The 17,846-nt window shown below is 56.0% G+C and overlaps 1 protein-coding gene across 1 annotated transcript in view; it reads right to left on the bottom strand.

Annotated features, from left to right (window-relative positions):
* The window catches only part of CFAP46 (cilia and flagella associated protein 46), a 114,598-nt gene that overhangs the window by 72,457 nt on the left and 24,295 nt on the right, over positions 1-17,846 (bottom strand). The window contains 7 exon segments of the mRNA XM_055245020.2: positions 2,044-2,206; positions 2,632-2,763; positions 11,582-11,748; positions 12,252-12,359; positions 13,029-13,178; positions 15,776-15,941; positions 16,167-16,379. Of these exon segments, the coding sequence (XP_055100995.2) occupies positions 2,044-2,206; positions 2,632-2,763; positions 11,582-11,748; positions 12,252-12,359; positions 13,029-13,178; positions 15,776-15,941; positions 16,167-16,379 (1,099 nt within the window).

Raw genomic sequence — 17,846 nt, 5'->3', positions numbered from 1 at the left:
AGGCCAGTGAAATAGAATAGAGTCCCAAAATAAACCCTTGCATTTCTGGTCAAATTATTTTCAGCAACGGTGCCAAGACCGTTCACTAGGGAAAGCACAGTCTCTTCAAGTGGTGCTGGAAAAACTGGATATCCACATGCAAAAGAATGATGTTGAACCTTTCCCTAATGCCATATGCAAAAATTAACTCAAATGGATCAAAGATCTAAACTTAACAGCTAAAGCTACAAAATTCTCAGAAGAAAATAATGGAAAAAATCCTCATGGTATTAGATGTAGCAATGACCAGGGATATGACACCAAAGACACAGGCAACAAAAGAAAAAATAGATAAAACTGGACCTCTTAAAAATTAGGAACATTTATGCATCAAATGGCACGATCAAATGAGTGAAAAGTTAACCCAGAGAATGGGAGAAAATACTTGCAAATCAGGTATCTGCTAAGGGATTAATATTCAGGCTCTGTCCTGAGGCTCTCTGGCCATGAACCTCCATCTGTTATGGCCCTCACAATCCGCAGGCCCTCCCTTCACAGGGCCCTGCAGGACACTGCAGGTCTGTAGGAACCACATCTCTAGGTCAGCCAGGATTATTGGTCACAAGCAGTAAAAATCTACTCTGGTCTTCCTGGGCAGCCAGAAAATGTGCTGGGCAGCGCCAGTGGGAGGAGGCTAAGCCCTGGAGCCAGGAAGCTGCATCCTGCCCACAGGACGGCCACGTGTGGGTTGGCAGGTTGGCAGGTCAGCAGGGCAGGTGGAGCAGCCTTGGCTTGCCTCTGTACTCTCCAATCTAGCTCCAGAGGCAGCTCTGCACAGAGCTCAGACCCAGGCTTCCTGGGGGAGCCAGGCCAGGAGGGTCCCTTTGCCTAGACCACACTGGATGAGGAGGCAGTCCCCCAGAGGAGGCCAGCATGGGGAGAGAGGCTGGGGTGGACTGGACAGCCCAGAGGCCCCGACACAGCCTTTTCAAAGTCAGGCCAAGAAGCTGCCTTGGGCATGCATCTGAGGATCTAGCGCAGTGGCTTCTGTGGCTGCGCCCACTGTCTGTGCCTGCTGTCTTGTGCCCCACTCCCCTGTCCTCCTCCTCCCACTGGAGCTTTGGGTTATGCAGCTCTGCTTCTTTTAGAAGGGCTCCATTTTGTGAGTTCTCTGTGGCTGACTCCTGATTCCTGGTTACAGCTGAGACCAGCAGAAGAGAGCTCAGAGTGGGCAGGTCTGGCTCAGCCCTGGTCTGAAGACTGACCCCAACCCGAGAGTCTCAGCCTCCTTCCAGGAGGAGGGGGATGCCTCCCCATCTCCCAGCAGGGAGCTGCATCCACAGACCTGTGAGCCAGGAGCACGAAGCCTTCACCAACTCCAGAGCCTGCTCAGGAAGCCCAGTCCACAAGGCCGAGGCTTGTCCTGCCAGTGTGCGCCCAGGGAGAAGCTGGCCAGGCTCCTGCTCTTGGAGAGGCCTGCAGGACCACCCAGGACCCAGGCCTAGCTTCCCTCCAACAGCCCTAGAAGGAGGTGCACTCTTGGGTCCACACGGCCCCTCTCCTTCAACCGTCCTCCCTGGGTTGCCCCATCCCCTGGGCCTTGGGGGCTCCGCTCCCCACCACCCCACTCTGCCTTAAGCCTCCAGACGCACCTGTGGCCCAGCCCCCGCCCCCTGCCCTGCCCTGCCCTCTGCGTGCTGTTCCTCAGGGCCACCCTCTCTCATGGCAGGTGGGGCCTGTCCTCCCTGCCTAGAATCCAAGCCCCTTAAGGCAGGGACTGTGCTGGCCTCACTCTCTACCCCCTGCTGTGTCTCCAGGGCTGAGAGCCCCTCAGTGCATGTGTGTTGCTGGGGGAGGTCAGGGCTGAGCCCCGAGTCCAGCAGGGGCCCCGCAGTGCTGGGACTTGGGGGCCCCCCTTAACCCCCTCCCCTCCTTGGCTGGTGCTGGTGCACCCTCTGGGAGGCCTGTGGGGTCTGTCTTTCTTTGGGAGTCTCTCCAGTCCTTTCCGGAAGACCCACTAGAGGCCTCAGTGGGAGTCAGGAGCCCCCTCCGGGGCTGGCGCACCTGCTTTCCGGCCTCTGTCTTGTTGATGATGCCGATGATCCTCTTCAGGGCACCCTTGGCCTTCTTCCTGTAGACGGCTGAGGACAGGAGTGGGAGCCAGGCGTTCCAGTAGTGCCGCGCGGCCAGCATCACCAGGGCACCACTGCCCGCGATGCCTCCAAACCTGAAAGAGGGCAGGTCATGATGCGGTGGCTCCACCTGGGCCCACCTGGAGATGCTGGACCGGGAAGGACAGGAAGGTCGGGCGCCCAGGGCCCATCCACGCGCTTGCTCCCTCCTGGGCATGTGGCTTGCTCAGGCGTCCCTGCTGCATCCTCTCCAGTGGGCCTTTCCGGGCAGCACAGGGTCAGACCCCCACCAAGGTCAGGCAGTAGGAGCCCAGGCGGGTACAAGGGCAAGAGGGGGCCACCGCACCTCCTTGAAGACTGTGCCCTGAACTGGCCACACCGTCCACCTCGCCCTTGCTGGCAGGAGCTCTCCCTTGGGCCCACAGGACGGACCTCAGCCTTGGTGAGCACACGGGTCCCGCACAGCAGGGGAGGGACAGAGCCCCCACAGCGCCACCCCAGCCCCTTTAGAGCCACGCACCTGGCGCTCTCCGTGAAGGCCTTGGCTGCCACCAGCCGCAGCTGCTTCCGGCCCTTCAGGTTCTCCATGATGCTCCTGCCCTGGATGGCCGTGGCCGTGCACAGCATCTCTGCCACCAGCCGGGACTCCTCGCTGCAGGACACGGGGCCAGTGAGGAGGGAGCCCACTGTGGCCCACCTCGGGTCCTCCCTCCCTGGGTCACTGTCTTGATCTGTGGACCACGCAGGTGGTATTCTAAGATGGGGCACCTCCTGGCCCACAAGCACATGTGCACAGGGCTCCGCCCTCCCCGAATCTGAGCCAGCCTCAGGGACTCGCCAGACTGCAGGGATGCAGGGCAAGGGGCCCCGGTCTTCTGAGGCCTGGAGTGCCCACGTGTGGCCTGGGCGCCGGAGACAGCCACTCTGGGAATGCTCTCAACCATGGAGCTGGCAGCCACGTGGTAAGGGTGGGAGTGGGCTGTGGGGACATCCAGCCAGTGGACCCTCAAGACTGTTGCCCCCGCTGACTCTCACAGTAACCTTATGAGAGACCCCAACCCAAAACTAACTGGCTGTGTCCAGTCAGCCCCCAGAACCATGGGGCAGAATCGCTAACTGTTTTTTTAATGACTAATCTTTAGAGGGCCTTGTGCAGCAGCAGATCCACAGAACTAGCCCCTCTTTTGGGGCCTCTCTCCTCTACAGGCCCTGCTGCCCAGGCCCACATGGAAGTCTGGCCTCAGAAGGTCCACTCTGCACCCAGAGCTTGGCCGGGCACACACTCCTGGGTGTCAACAGCAGCATCAGCTCCACGGCTCCTCATCCCTGGACGTTCACTGCTCCAGGGCTGCCGTGGCTGGGGCTGCAATGCCACATACACCAAGGCAGGATTCCCGCCATGGACGGGGGAGCACACCCTTGCGGCTCAGCTCAGAGGAGGCACCAGATTTATTCTATGAGAAAGATGCTGGCTCACGGGTAGACTCCCTTCATGGGCCAGGGTCGCAGAGCCAGGAACCTGCTTGCAGGAACAGACAGCTGCTTCTGCCCCTCTGTCCCGAAGGAGTCAAAGGAGGAAGGCACTGCCCCTTGGCCTGCACGGGCCTGCAGTGCCCAATGCAAGCCGGTGGTCTGAAGCTGAAACCACCTTCTCAGGCGGGCATGGCGACCTGGGCAGGGCAGGAAGGAGAGCTCAGTTTCCTGGGTACTGCCATCCTAAACATTTTGATCTGTGTTATGCAGTTGTTGAGTGTTCCATAAATGCCAATGAGTGAAGTCTGTTCCTTCCATCTGTAGCCTCAGTGACTTCCCCCTACTTTGTTCTGTCAGCTGCTGAGAGAGGAATGTTAAAATCTACAGCTAGAATCGTAGATGCATCCATGCTTTACTTCCTGTGTTTTCAAGCTCTGCTATTAGGTGAACACACATTTAGCATTTTTATGTCTTCTTGAGATTTAATCCTTTCTTATGAGAAATGTCTACCTCGGATCGCATGCCTGGGCCGTTTAACCGGACGCCAGCTCTCTCGTGGTTGGTGCTTGCAGAGTGCCTCTCTCCCGTCCTTTTACCTTTAATCTGTGTCTTTACATTTGAAGAGGGTCTCCTGTACATAGTTTATCACTGGGTCTTGCTCCTATGTGCTGTGAGATAAACTGCATTTTAGCTGCAGTGTTGGTTCATTTACGTTTAGTGGGATGACTGACATGGCCAGGGTCAAACCCACCATTTGCTCCTTGCTTTCCTTTTGACTTACATGTTCTTTGTTCCTTTCCTCCCTTTTTTTTTGCATGAATGGAATATTTTTTAGTATCCCAATTCATATTCTCTATTAGATTTTTCGTTGTATCTCTTTGCTTTATTCCATTTCTTAGTATTTGCTCTAGGGATTGCAGTGTGCATCCTTCACCAACCACGGCTCTACGTCACCTGAGTCCCACTCCACGTCACGCACGGCACGAGAGCCCTCGGAATCGCTAATATTTTAGCTTTAAATATTTGCCTTGGAAAAGCAAATATTTTTGCTTTAAAAGGTCAAGTGTTTCTCAAAGAATTTAAGAACTGAAAGGGAAAAAAGTCTTTTATGTTTACCCCCACATTTACCATTTTTGGTGTTTCTCATCTCCTCTAGCATGTCCTTTTCTGAGGATCCGCTGGGAATGGCTCCTCTTAGCTTTTATTAATCTTAAAATGTCTTGATTCTGTCTTCATTTGTGAGGCCTATTGCTGGCAGATATAGAATTCTAGACAGACAGGTTTTCTTTTTTTAACACTTAAAAACCGTCGTCCTTTGTATTCTGGTTTGCATCGTTTCGAATGAGAAGCCAGCAGCAATTCTTGCCCTGGTTTTCCCGTATGCACAAATCCGTCCCCATGCTAACTCCTTTCCAGGATCTGCTCCCGGTCTTTGGTCTTCAGCAATGTGACTACGATTCCCCCACAATGGAGCCAGGTGTGGTTTTCTTTGCGTTTATCCCACTTGGGGTTCCTTGAAAGTCTTGCATCTCCAGGTTGATATTTTTAATTCAACTTGTAAAATTTTCAGCCATTATGTTTTCAAATGTGTGTATTTTGGCCTCCCCCTGCTGCCTCTGACCTCCTGAGACTCCAGTTACCCTCAGGTTAGACCCCCTGCTATGGCCCCACAGGTCACAGACGGAAAGCTCTATGGCCCCACGGGTCACAGACGGAAAGCTCTGTTCGTTTAGTTTCTCCATTTTTCTCCCTGTGCTTCGGTTTTCATAGTCTGCTGGCCTGGATTCGAAGTTACTGACCATTCTTCAGTATCCAGCCTGATGATATGCTCTTCCAGTGGCGTTTCCATTTCAGACACTTTATTTTTCATTTCTAGGAATTCCATTCAGTGATTTTATTATCAGTTCCATTCTTTATTGAAATTCCTGTCTGTACACTAGTTATTTCCATTGAAAATCTGATTATATTGACAGCAGCTGTTTTCAACTCTTTGTCTGCTCATGTCAACATATACCACAGTTGGGTCCATTGGCTGTTTTTTCTATTCTGCTCTTTTTTCATCTTGGTTATGAGCCACATTTTCTTGCTTTTGCACACATCTAGTAATTTCTTACTTTATGCTGGACGTCGTGAGGGCTCTGCTGCTGAAAGTGTGGATTGTGTCCACTTCCTTTAAAGTGTTGGGTTTTGTTCTGACAGGCAGTTAATTACTGGTGGCTCAGCTTCATCCTACTGAGATGTTTAGGCTTTGTTGGTGCAAGTCTGCACTCGCCCCATTGCTAAGACGTGTCTTTCTGAATGCCTGGAGTTCAGTGAGGTATGCCCTGATGTGAGTTGGTCACAACTCCAACTTCTCTTAGCACAGGATGGCCTCTGGCATCTTGTCAGCTTACAGACCCCTCCATACCTGTTTTCTGCCAGGCCTGGAATCGAGTCCTGTGCACACAAAGTTTACCACCAGGCAGGCCACAGACTCACGGGTGGCTCCACAGAACGAGGGCCCCACCCCACCTGCCCGCGTCACGTCCTAGACACCTCAGCTGCTGCAGCCCCAAGCCCTGACCCGTTTCTCCCCACGACTCTTCCATCTGGGGCTCAAGCCCTGACCCGTTTCTCCCCACGACTCTTCCATCTGGGGCTCAAGCCCTGACCCGTTTCTCCCCACGACTCTTCCATCTGGGGCTCAAGCCCTGACCCGTTTCTCCCCACGACTCTTCCATCTGGGCCAAGCCCTGACCCGTTTCTCCCCACGACTCTTCCATCTGGGCCCCCTCCCCAGGCTGCAGCGTGGGAAGTTCCCTTAGGCAGAATGCGGAGCCCACTTCCGATATTTCCTTCTAGCAAGAATGGCTGCCTTGTGCTGCCTGCTGTCCAACAGCTAACAACAACTGTCTCACATATATTTTCAAGTTTTACAGTTTTTCTTTTTCACAGCACAAGAGTATGATACCCATTATGCTTTCAAGGCCAGGACTAGGTGACTTTTAAATTTAATTAACAACATTAAATATAAATATATTATACATAATGGATATATAATATATAAATATATATAAAATCACTGTTGGTGATTATGTTACATAAAAATGTTAAGCTGAGTTGGAAGGTCCAAATAACATTCTTAGACTATTGTTCTTTACCCATTTGGTGTGTATTTTAATAATCTACATGAAATTTATTAATATATATTCCTTGACATTAATAGCATAAATGCGAAACTGATTTGGTAACCACAATTCACAATTGAGAATATGAACTGATTAGTAACTGCTGTGCTTTTCACCGAGAATGGAAAGCCATTTTTGCTATTAGTGTAAAATGCTATCATAAAAGCTTCTCTGTGGCAAATTCAATGCTAGAGTTTCTACACATAATTTTCAAAATGGAAAGAAATTAGAATGAAGAACTGAAATACGTGTAAACTTTTTAAAGTATCTCTTACAAAGGCTGGTCATCTGCTGGATGTGGGCATGGGTCCTGCTGGACTGGGGAAGGGCCTGTGGCTCTGACAGTGACCAGCGAGGTGACCACATCATCTCCTACTGAGCAGCACGCCTGCGGGGTCTCTCCAGTCTCCTGGCACCCAGGCTGCCTGCACACAGGAGCACCCACCCATGGTTGGTGGAAAGGCACCCACACTGCACCCAGGGCAGAGGGGCTCCCGCTGGGTGCAATGACACTAAGTGCCACTAGAGGACAGCAATGGTCTACAAAGGACTTTCCAAAAGTCCTAACATGGAAATCCAATTTTTCCAGTCTCATATGACCTCCCCTTTTCCCTGTCACCATATATATAAATTTACAGCTTTAGCTAATTTAACAGAAAAAATGATTTTTAAGTCAATTTACACAGCAGTGGCACGGCCAGAGCACCTAGCCCCACATCCTCCTGTTGTGTGCCGCTGTGCCCTCCACACTTGGGGAAGTAATTGTAACTCAGTTATGAGGAGGCTTTATGCAGCAGCACTCTGCACCATCACCTCTATGATGCTGACTTTGTAGTTTATTTCTGTTAGAAATAATGTTTGTTCTGTTTTGTTTGGAGACAGAGTGTCGCTGTGTCACCCAGGCTGGAGTGCAGTGGCACAATCACAGCTTGCTGCAGCCTCGACCTACAGGCTGCTTACGAGGATGAATGCAGTTCAGCTCACTCAGACCCCCTGCAGCCCCTTCCAACTGACTTGTGTGGCCAGTGACCGCATGACACTTAATCCCCATCTATCACCTTGGCACCTACGACGTCACGCCAGCCTCTCATCTTCTGGTCCCCACTGTGACCCTGGTGACTCACCTTCCCGGTGAGGACCACAACACCCACACCTCCCTTAGCTCGTCCTTCCTGCTCTACCAGCGTATGTTACCTGCGCTTTTCCTTCACTTTTGTATCGTCAAAATCAATCCTTTCCTTTTGTCACAATGCTTCTTTCTTTGTCAACAAGTTAATCCTAAAAGTGGAATATCAGTGAACACCACGTTTCTCACTGGAGAGTCCGGCTATAAATGACTTGGTTTCCCGGACTCTCTAACTGGTGTGCCCCTCTGAACTGTCCCCACTCGTCCCACGAAGGACTCCGTTTCCCCGCCCTCCCCAGGGTCCTCCTGAACCGCCCACTGCAGTCAGGCAGCTCTCTCCGCACAGCGTCCATCTGGGGACAGCTCTCGACTACCATTCTAGGTTGAATCCCACATATCTTTCCTTTTCTTTTTTTGGTTTACTTCCTTGTTTTTCTGGATCATATCCTCAAGAAACTTTCTAAAAATGGTGTATGGGAAGTACAGTCTCTGGGTCCTTTTGTCTAAAATGGCTTATTTTGACCTGATATGTGATAGTTTGGGTGAGCTCGAATTCCAGGCTGACAATTACCTCCACTTGGAACGTTCTATTTTCTTTTTGCTTCAAGTGGTGGCTGCTGAGAAGGTTGGGGCAGTTCTATTTCCTGCTCCTCTGATCTCGGCCTGGTGTCTCAGCATGTCCAGAGCCAGACAGATGTATTTTCAGCCTCAACACATCCAGGACCTGAGGGGCTGGGGTGGGTGGCAGGCATCTCCTGCTTATACCCGAGCTGTAGGGCTGGGGACGCACCCCCGGCCCCACCTGCACAGGAAGGCCAGGGAGGGACATCAAAGCAGGTGAGTTTTCCTTTTGGAAGCAAATTGATTTTTATTACAGTCCGCAGGGAAAACGTAACCTCTAGCCTCCAACAGAGGGATGCCAAAGAGGGGGGCCTGGCACGGAATCCTGTCCATACTGTTTTGGAAGAAAGATCATTCGCAATGAAAAGCCCCTCGATGTTGGCAGAGAGAAAACGGCGGGACTGGGCTCCAGCCCAACTCTGCTCCGGCCCTTTGCTGCCACGCTCTCCCTCCAGCCCCCCTGGTGAACGTGGGGCACCACGCATGGCAGCACCAGGCCAGCAGGGCAGGGTCCCAGGTGCATGGCTCCTGGCAGGGCTGGCAGCCTCCTGAGCACTCATAGCCTCACCCCTGCCGAGGCAGTGCTTACAGCCCATCACCTGGGTTCAGTCCCAGCTCTGCCACTCACCCCAGCTGGGTGGCCTCAGGAGCAATTTGGCCTCTGTCTGCCCATTTCCTGCTCTAGAGCCTGGGAACAGTAGTGCCTGCCAACCGAGAAGTGAATGGAGGCCTGGAATATGATGCCTCGTCCTGGGCAATGAGAAGAGTGAACAGGGTCCTGGCACGTGATGCCCCGTCCTGGGCACTGAGAAGAGTGAATGGGGTCCTGGTGCATGATGCCCCGTCCTGGGCAATGAGAGGAGTGAATGGGGTCCTGGCACATGATGCCCCGTCCTGAGCAATGAGAAGAGTGAACAGGGTCCTGGCACGTGATGCCCCGTCCTTGGCAATGGGAAGAATGAATGGGGTCCTGGCACGTGATGCCCCGCCCTGGGCAATGAGAAGAGTGAACAGGGTCCTGGCACGTGATGCCCCGTCCTGGGCACTGAGAAGAGTGAATGGGGTCCTGGCACGTGATGCCCCGTCCTGGGCAATAAGAGGAGTGAATGGGGTCCTGGCGCATGATGCCCCATCCTGAGCAATGAGAAGAGTGAACGGGGTCCTGGCACGTGATGCCCCGTCCTGGGCACTGAGAAGAGTGAATGGGATCCTGGTACGTGATGCCCCATTCTGGGCAATGAGAAGAGTGAATGGGGTCCTGGCACGTGATGCCCCATCCTGGGCAATGAGAAGAGTGAACGGAGGCCTGGCACGTGATGCCCCGTCGTGGGCAATGAGAAGAGTGAATGGAGGCCTGGCACGTGATGCCCCATCCTGGGCAATGAGAAGAGTGAATGGGGTCTTGGTGTGTGATGCCCCGTCCTGGGCAATGAGAAGAGTGAATGGGGTCCTGGCACGTGATGCCCCGTCCTGGGCAATGAGAAGACTGAACGGAGGCCTGGCACGTGATGCCCCATCCTGGGCAATGAGAAGAGTGAACGGGGTCCTGGCACATGATGCCCTGTCCTGGGCACTGAGTGAACGGGGGGCCTGGTACATGGTGCCAGTCCTGAGCACTGGCCTGCTTGTGCCTCTGAGCACCCAGGAGACCCTGGACACGTGAAAGTTGCCAACGTGAAAGGCATCTCAGCACGTTCCTATGTTGGCCTCGAATCCCCACGGGCGTGGCCGACACAGGCCCTGGAACTATCCCGGTGGGCAGGGCTGTGGGAAGAAGGGGCGTGAGCCTGGGGCACTCCTTGGCTCTGGCAGGTGCTGCCCACACTGGCCATATGGCCACAGAAAACATCTTTACAGCCTTTGGGTCCGTGGTTTCATCTTCCAGGATTATTAGACCCAGGAAATTAGCCAAAAAGAACCTCAAGGAAAACAACCTTTACTGCAGGAATATTTACAATAGCAACAGATGGAAAACAGCCTCATATTCAAAAATTGGGGAAAGACTAGGGATGATAATTGCTCAACTGGATGGAACATGGTAAGCCACTAAAAGTGAGATCTGTGAAAATTAAAGAATGGGAATGTTCTGTGTCCGGCTATGCTGACAACGAGGGCCTGGCGGCACGGCTGACTCTGGAGGGCGAGCGAGGGACCCAAGTTAGAGGCCATTTTCTTTCATTGAAATTACCCTTATTTTCAAATTTAATTAGCGTGCATATCTGTCTATTCAAAATTACTTCAAAGCTGTATGTCGTTAGAAATGGCAGCTTTCTACCTGCTGAATGTCCGTGTCCCCTCAAAGTTCCCTTCTACCTGCCATGGGTGGAGTGTCCGTGTCCCCTCAAAGTTCCCTTCTACCTGCCATGGGTGGAGTGTCCGTGTCCCCTCAAAGTTCCCATGCTGGGCGATCCTCACCCCCACAGTGATGGTGTTGGGGTGGCCTTTGAGGGGGGTTGGATCATGGGGATGGAGCCCTCACAAACAGGGTTAGTCCCTTATGAAAGGGGCCCCAGAGAGCCCTGCCCCTTCCCGCATGTGAGGACACAGTGGGAGGCACCGTCTGTGAGACAGGAAGGGGCCCTCGGCAGACGCCGAATCTGCCACACCTCGATGGGACTTCCAGCCTCCGGAACTGTGAGCAGGAACCATCTGGGGTGGGAGTGCCCCCATCTGTGGCCTTTTGTCCCAGCCTCTGAAGGCTGAGGCCCCCCTTTCTGTGCCTCCGATGCACACGCGGCCAGCAGGCCACACCCCTCCTGCTGAGGCCCACGTGACTTCAGAACCCTTCCTGACCAGCTTTCCACGGGGCCACTGCTGACTTGTCCATGAGGGCACGGGGCTGGCAGGACGGGGGCTGCCTGTGCACGTGGCTGAGGCCTGTGGCAAGCTTTCTGGACTGGGCCTGGAGACCTAGTGGGATGCTCACACGCGCCCTGATCTGCGATTGCGGCCCAGGCCCGCACTCCCTGCCCGTTTTGGGGACTTGGTGGGGCTCTCACACGGGCCCTGATCTGTGATTGAGGCCCAGGCCCGCGCTCCCTGCCCGTTTTGGGGGAAATTGTTCAGTCATGAGGGTTACTTACGGCCCAAATGTCTTCAGGTACTTGATGCCCATCTCCACAGCCCTGTGGGCGCAGGCCATGGTGGTCTCATGGTCACGTGCCGCATGGGCGAAGTGGGTCAGCCGGGTCAGGGTCTGCAGCTCCACCAGGGGGTCCGACCAGTTGCACTCAGAAGCCATTTTCACCAACTTCCGGTGGGTAGCAAGAGAAGGGGCACCGTGTTAGTGACAACGACCTTCCAACGGCCTGCAGCCCCCACGGACCACACAGCGCATGTGATTCTAAACAGAGGCGTGGCCTGTGAAGGGCCACTGTGCCACAAAAGCTGAGCTGCCACATCCATGCCCGTGAGGGCCCCTGATGTCCTTGTAGCTCCCACACCCCACAGGGTGTCCTGGACACAGGACTGGCGTGTGCAGCTCCTGGTTGCCCTTGAGCGGCTCAGGGTTGGGTGAGACACGGAGGGTCCGCTCAGACAGCGTTTGCCTCATACCAGGAGACAGGGATGCTCCGAGCATGAAGCTGAAGGAAGTGTGTGGAGGGGGCGTGGCTCCGTTGGGAGGTGAAGGAGAGCAGGGCAGAGTGGGGGTGAGCATGCATGATGGGGCTTGAGTTCCAGCCACCTAGGGCAAGAGCCTCAGCGTCCTCGCCTCTTGGCCCCTGGCCTCCCGGGACTCCTAGGGACACTTACCTGGGCCAGGGAGGGGACAGTGAAGTCCATGAGGCCCAGACCGTTGCATGAGTACATTTCCAAGGCAACGAGGACTCTGGTCACCAAGCTGACATCCTCACTGGTGCCCTGGTGGGGAGGATGCCCTGAGTGTATCAGCCCAAGGGTGCGGGGGGAGTCTGGAATATGCATGAATTTAACACTGCGAGATATTAGTTTTACGGCAATAATCAGAACATGGAATTGGGAGCGTTTATACCTTAGGCTGTTTTTTGTAACTGTTGACCTGCAGGTCATCTTCTCATACAATGAGGAGCCCCAAGGCCATGCGGCCCCCAAGTGTGAGGCAGCCTTGTCTGACGGCTGGGCGACCCCCGAGGAGGGAAGGACCAGTGGGCCTGACATGGTGGCTGCCTGGGGCAGGCAGGTCGACGCCTGGACCCTCCCCGCCTCCCTGGACCCCACTAGGCCCTGGCTCCTGGCCAGGCTCCAAGGCCCCTCCTCCATCCGGCTTTCCAGGAGCTCATGGGGCCGGCCCTGGGCCCACTCCTCCTCGGGAGAGGGCAACACCCCCACAGGCCCAGCAGCTCAGACCCCGTGGATGGGTGGGCAGAGGAGGCCCCGTGCCGCACTCAAGGGCAGCCAGCGGCGGTGAGCTCAGTGGGAAAAGGGAGTGCCCAGGCTGTCCGCGATGGCTCCATCTGGAGCTAAGTCGTCCCGGGGCCCCACCACCCCCGGCTGTCTCGGATCTCTATGTCCACAGGGCCTCGGAGCCCACATGTGGGTAGGGGCGCCCACCTGCTCCTCGGTGCCCAGCCGTGGCCCAATCTGCTGCTGCAGCAGCTGCTTGGCCTTGACCCAGGTGGCGATGAGCTGCTGCCGGGTGCTGGTGGGCACCGTCTCCTCGGGCGCACTCCCGTTGGTCAGGTTCAGGGCAAACTCGCAGACCTAGGACAGACGTGTTCTCGGTCATGAAAACTGAATTCTCAACAGGGGACCTTAAGCCAAGATCCAAACCATTAAAAGATGGATGGACCCAGCTCCTGATCCAGCCGGTGAAGGGCCTTAAACACACGAGGCCTCAGGCCCACCACGGGCTGCACCACAAACCCAGCAGATGAAGCCCTACCCCCAGACGCCGAGGACGCAGCCGCCACCTGGCCTCCAGCGCGTCCCAGCCCTCTCACTCCTGAGCTGTCCCCACAGCATGGGCCTGGGACCCCGCAGGAAGGAGCAGCTGAGCCAGCACCCCTCCCCCACTGCAGCTGGTGTCAATTGGGGGTGGGACAGTGAGGATGGAGCCCCGAAAGTGGGGGCATGAAATCTGCCACGTGATTTGCCTGCAGGGACAGGCATGTGGGCTGCTGCCCCGAGCCTCTGGGCTGCGCCCCAGCTCCCTGTCTTGCTGGCCATGTGACCAGGTGAGTTTCTTCATGCTGTGTGCCTCAGTTTCCTCATCTCTATGTAGAAATGAAACCCAGTCTATGGGTCGTCGTGAGGATCAGTGAGTCCTTGTTCAGAGCCTCGCCCGGTGCAGGAAGCACTGGCCACCAGGAGTGACCTCTTGCTAACCCAGGGATGTCCCATCTCTCGCTGTCTTGTGAACACCTGCTCCTTGCAAAACGTCTTGGTAGCACAGACACCTCCTACTGGGCAGCGTCCTTCCCTTTCCTCCCCTCCATCCTTCCTTCTGGATAAACTTCCAAACACTTGTCAAGTTCCACACAGACAACCCAGCGGAATGTGTTTGGGGAGCACTGACTCCCCTGTTTACCACCTGGCTCCCAGCGGGGTTATGCACGTGCCTGGTCCAGGCACTGCCCAAGCTGGCTTCCTCACACTCTCCGCCATTCACTCCGTGCTCCCGGGCTGCCAGGTCAGTGCTGGCGTTTCCTCTCAGCATCTGGATCCAGCCATCATCACATCTAAGAGGGAAGCTCCTCTGCATCCCCCAGACGCCTCCCAGGGCCCGCAGCAGGCTCAGCTGCACCCACAGCTGCCTGAGCCGCCCATGGCGCCCTCCCCTCCGCAGCCTCCAGCCTGATCCCTGTAGGTCCCCGAAGCCGGCCCCTTGTCCCTTCTCAGAAGAATGACCTGCACCTGATGCCACAGCCGGTGCTCCTGGCCGGCCCACACTGACTGACCAGGGCCAGCCGTCCCCACTGGGAGCTGGTACCGCACCTGATGCCACAGCTGGTGCTCCTGCTACCGAGATGTTTTGCAAGGAGCAGGTGTTCCTAAGACAGCTCAGGAGTGAGAGGGCTGGGGCGTACTGGAGGCCAGGTGGTGGCTGCCTCCGTGTGTGTGCAGCTGCGTCCTCAGCGTCTGGGGGTGGGGCTTCATCTGCTGGGTTTGTGGTGCAGCCCCCTGTGGGCCTGAGGTCTCATGTGTTTCAAGACCTTTTGGTCCTGACTGCCCGGGGCCAGCTGTCCCCATTGGGAGCTGGTAGCACCAGGGCCCTCTCTGGCTCTGGCCTGGCGCAGCTGACCGTGAGCGCTGTGAGTGCTGTGCCACAGACTCGAGACTCTCCAGCCTGCGGTTTTATCCACAGCCCAGAAAGGGTCGTGCAGGATGAGCTTTAGCACAAAGTCTTCCTGCAACGGTGGGGACAGCTCCCCCACCCTGTGCCCCTGCGGAGACACTCAAGGCCTCCCTGCCCCGGCCCCACTGTGGGTGCTCCACACACAGGCTCCATGAGGTTCCCGAGAAACTCCCTTGACTCATTAGGAAACCGGCTTTCTCTCGGGTTCTTTGAGGCTCTTCTGAGTTAGAAATGGGCAATGGCTCATCAAACACTTCTGCAACATCCGTCAACCAGAACACTATTTCTTTTATCTTCCTTTTGGATTACAACATAATCCAAATTCCATGGGATAAATGATCTGCCTGGGCCACTAGGATCGTCCCACACACTGAGTCTGCTGCGTTTTACTGGGACGGCTGCATGTGTGGGTGGTGCGGTCCCTGTTTCTCGCTGTTCCAATCGCCACTTCTGGTTCTATTTCCACTCTCCTCTAGGCCTGGAGCCCGCCCTGAGGGGAGGCCCCACACCCACCCACGGGTCTTGCTTTCCTCTCTCCAGCCCTGGCCTTATTTCCCAGTAACTGGAGCCCCTGACGTTTTACTTCCTAAATTGTTCTCACGTCTGTCGCCTCCACTGAAGGCAGTTTGCTCTCCCAGGGCCTTTCTCGGAGCCTTCAGCAGCTCAGCCCCAGCCTCCAGCTCCATGTCTGCAGGGCTGTGTCAGGTCGGCTGGCTCCCTGCTCTCTCCCTCCACCCCTACCCCCTACCCCCACACCTCTCTGTCTTTCTCTACTCTGTCTTCTCTCTCCTCCTCTCTCCTCTCCTCTTTCCTCTCTCTCTTCTCCTCTCTCCCCTCTCTCTTCTCTCTCCTCCTCTCTCCTGTCTCTTCTCCTCTCCTCTCTCTCTGCTCACCTCTCTCTCTCACCTCCCTCTCTCCTCTCTTCTCTCTCTCTGCACCTCTCTCTCCTCTCTCTCCTCTTTCTCCTCTCTCTCTCTCTCTCTCGGCATCATGGAGGTGGTACCTCCACCGCTGTTTTGATCTTGGAGATGGCTGCTGCATCCAGTGGGCTGTGAAACGCGTTTGGTCGCATGAATTTCCTGGACTTCTCGGCAGCCTGGACTGGAATCCAGCTGATGACCAGGCCTCGCGCCAAGGTGTTGCAGAGCGTCACCAGCATCACGGGGTCCCTGGGAGACACGCCTGTCAGAGGGAACCTTGGCCCCCGCAGGCCACGCCCCGATCCCATGTGCGGAGTCCTCAGGTCACAGTAGGAGGCCTGAGATGCACGGGTGCCCACGACCCTCCTCTGCTGGGACACAGAGGGCCATGGAGCGCAGCTGCCTGCCTTTGCTCCGGGGTCTCCCGAGGGAAGAAGCCCCTCCTGGCGTGAACGCAGCACAGCCCACACGCACCCACTGTGGCCCGTGGCCTTGACGATGCTCAGGAGGTGGCACAGGGCGTCCACCAGCTCCTTCTGCCGCCCGGCCAGGATCAGGTGGTGGTTGTGGTTCAGGACGTAGACCACGGCGTTCTGCACGATCCACGCCTCCTGGATCTCCTGTCCGATCTCTGCGGAGCGCAGCCAGTTATTCATGGCATACTGGGACAGACTCTCGATCCAGGTTCTGCAAAATGAGCACCATCCAGCCCCTCATGCAGGGTCCCCAGCCCCGGGGCCAGGGCCCAGGATGGCTGCGGAGCCTGTTAGGAACCAGGTTGAAGGGCAGGAAGTGGGTGGGCGACCAAAACTCCATCTGCATTTACAGTCACTCCCGCCACTGGCACTCCCACCTGAGCCCCGCCTCCCGTCCCATCAGCAGCTGCATTCCAGTCTCACAGGAGCGTGAACCCTATTGCGATCAGCGCGTTCCAAGGATCTAGGCTGCGTGCTCCTTGTGAGAATCGAACTAACGCCAGATGATCTGAGGTGGTAACAGTTTCATCCTGTGACCAGCCTCCACCCAGCCAGTCCGTGGAAAAACTGTCTCCCACGAAACCAGTCCCTGGGGCTGAAACGGTTGGGACGGTGCCTAAGTGTGAGACAGTCTTTCCCCACCTGCCCTCGCTAAACAGAGTGTGGACTCCTCCTATGAGACTCTCTTGTTTCCGGAAGTCTGTGGAACCCTGGGCTCAGAAAGGGGCTCCTGTGGGGGCTGCATGGGGCAGAGACGCTCTGCCCCACCCCTCCACCCCCCTACGGCTGCGTGCTCCACCCAAAGCCCAGCCTGGTGCTCCCCTTTCGCAGCGGCCCCCTTGTTCCAGTTTGTCTTCATCCTCCCTGGACACCTCCAATGGCCCTGGCTGGTTCCCATGGCCACGAGTGCTCACACCTGCCACGGGACCCCCGCTCACCTGCAAACCTCCAGCCCCCAGCCCAAGGCTGTGTCCAGCCACACTGCAGCTGCCTTGCGCCTCCTGGCCTCACTCCACACTGTGAAGCTCCGCCCTCCCTCCTGCCCAACTGAGCGTCTCCCTCTTCCTCCCCACCTGAATCACACGCAGGCTCTGCCCTTCCCCAGGGAGCCGGCTCTGCCCTTCCCCAGGGAGCCGGCTCTGCCCTTCCCCAGGGAGCCGTCACACCGAGCACAGGGCAGTCAGCCCCCACTCAGCAGTGTGGACGTGGACAGGGTCTGTCCGTCCCGCTAGACCAGGCTGGGCAAACTTTTTCTGTAAGGGGCCAAATAGCATTTTGAGCTTTGCAAGCTCCATATGGTCTTCACTGTATATTTTTTCTATTTTGTTTTACAAATTTAAAAGTGTCAAAGCCACTCTCAGCTCACAGGCAGCAAACGGCTTGAGCCCTAATTTTCAGACCCTCCTCTGTCTGTGAGCAGGCCCACCAGGAGTGCAGAGCTCTGCCCAGCCTTGGGCCTGGGTCCTGGAAAGGCATCCAGAGCCCCTGCCTGAAATGACGGGGCCGTGAGGGCTGGAAGCCCAGGGTGGGCCTGGGCCAGGCGGCACCTCACAGAGCTCGGAGCTGCTGCAGGAGACAGGATCCCGAGAGGCCGAGACAAAGGCCACCTGCAGCTGTCATCGTCATCGTCATTGCTGCTGCCTGACCACCTCTTCCCTCCAAAGAGCTCGGCCGGGTG

This window comes from Symphalangus syndactylus, chromosome 2 (genome assembly GCF_028878055.3).
Source record: "Symphalangus syndactylus isolate Jambi chromosome 2, NHGRI_mSymSyn1-v2.1_pri, whole genome shotgun sequence".
NCBI lineage: Eukaryota > Metazoa > Chordata > Mammalia > Primates > Hylobatidae > Symphalangus > Symphalangus syndactylus.
Note: the sequence above shows the minus strand (reverse complement) of the source record. Positions and strands in the feature narration are given on the sequence as shown.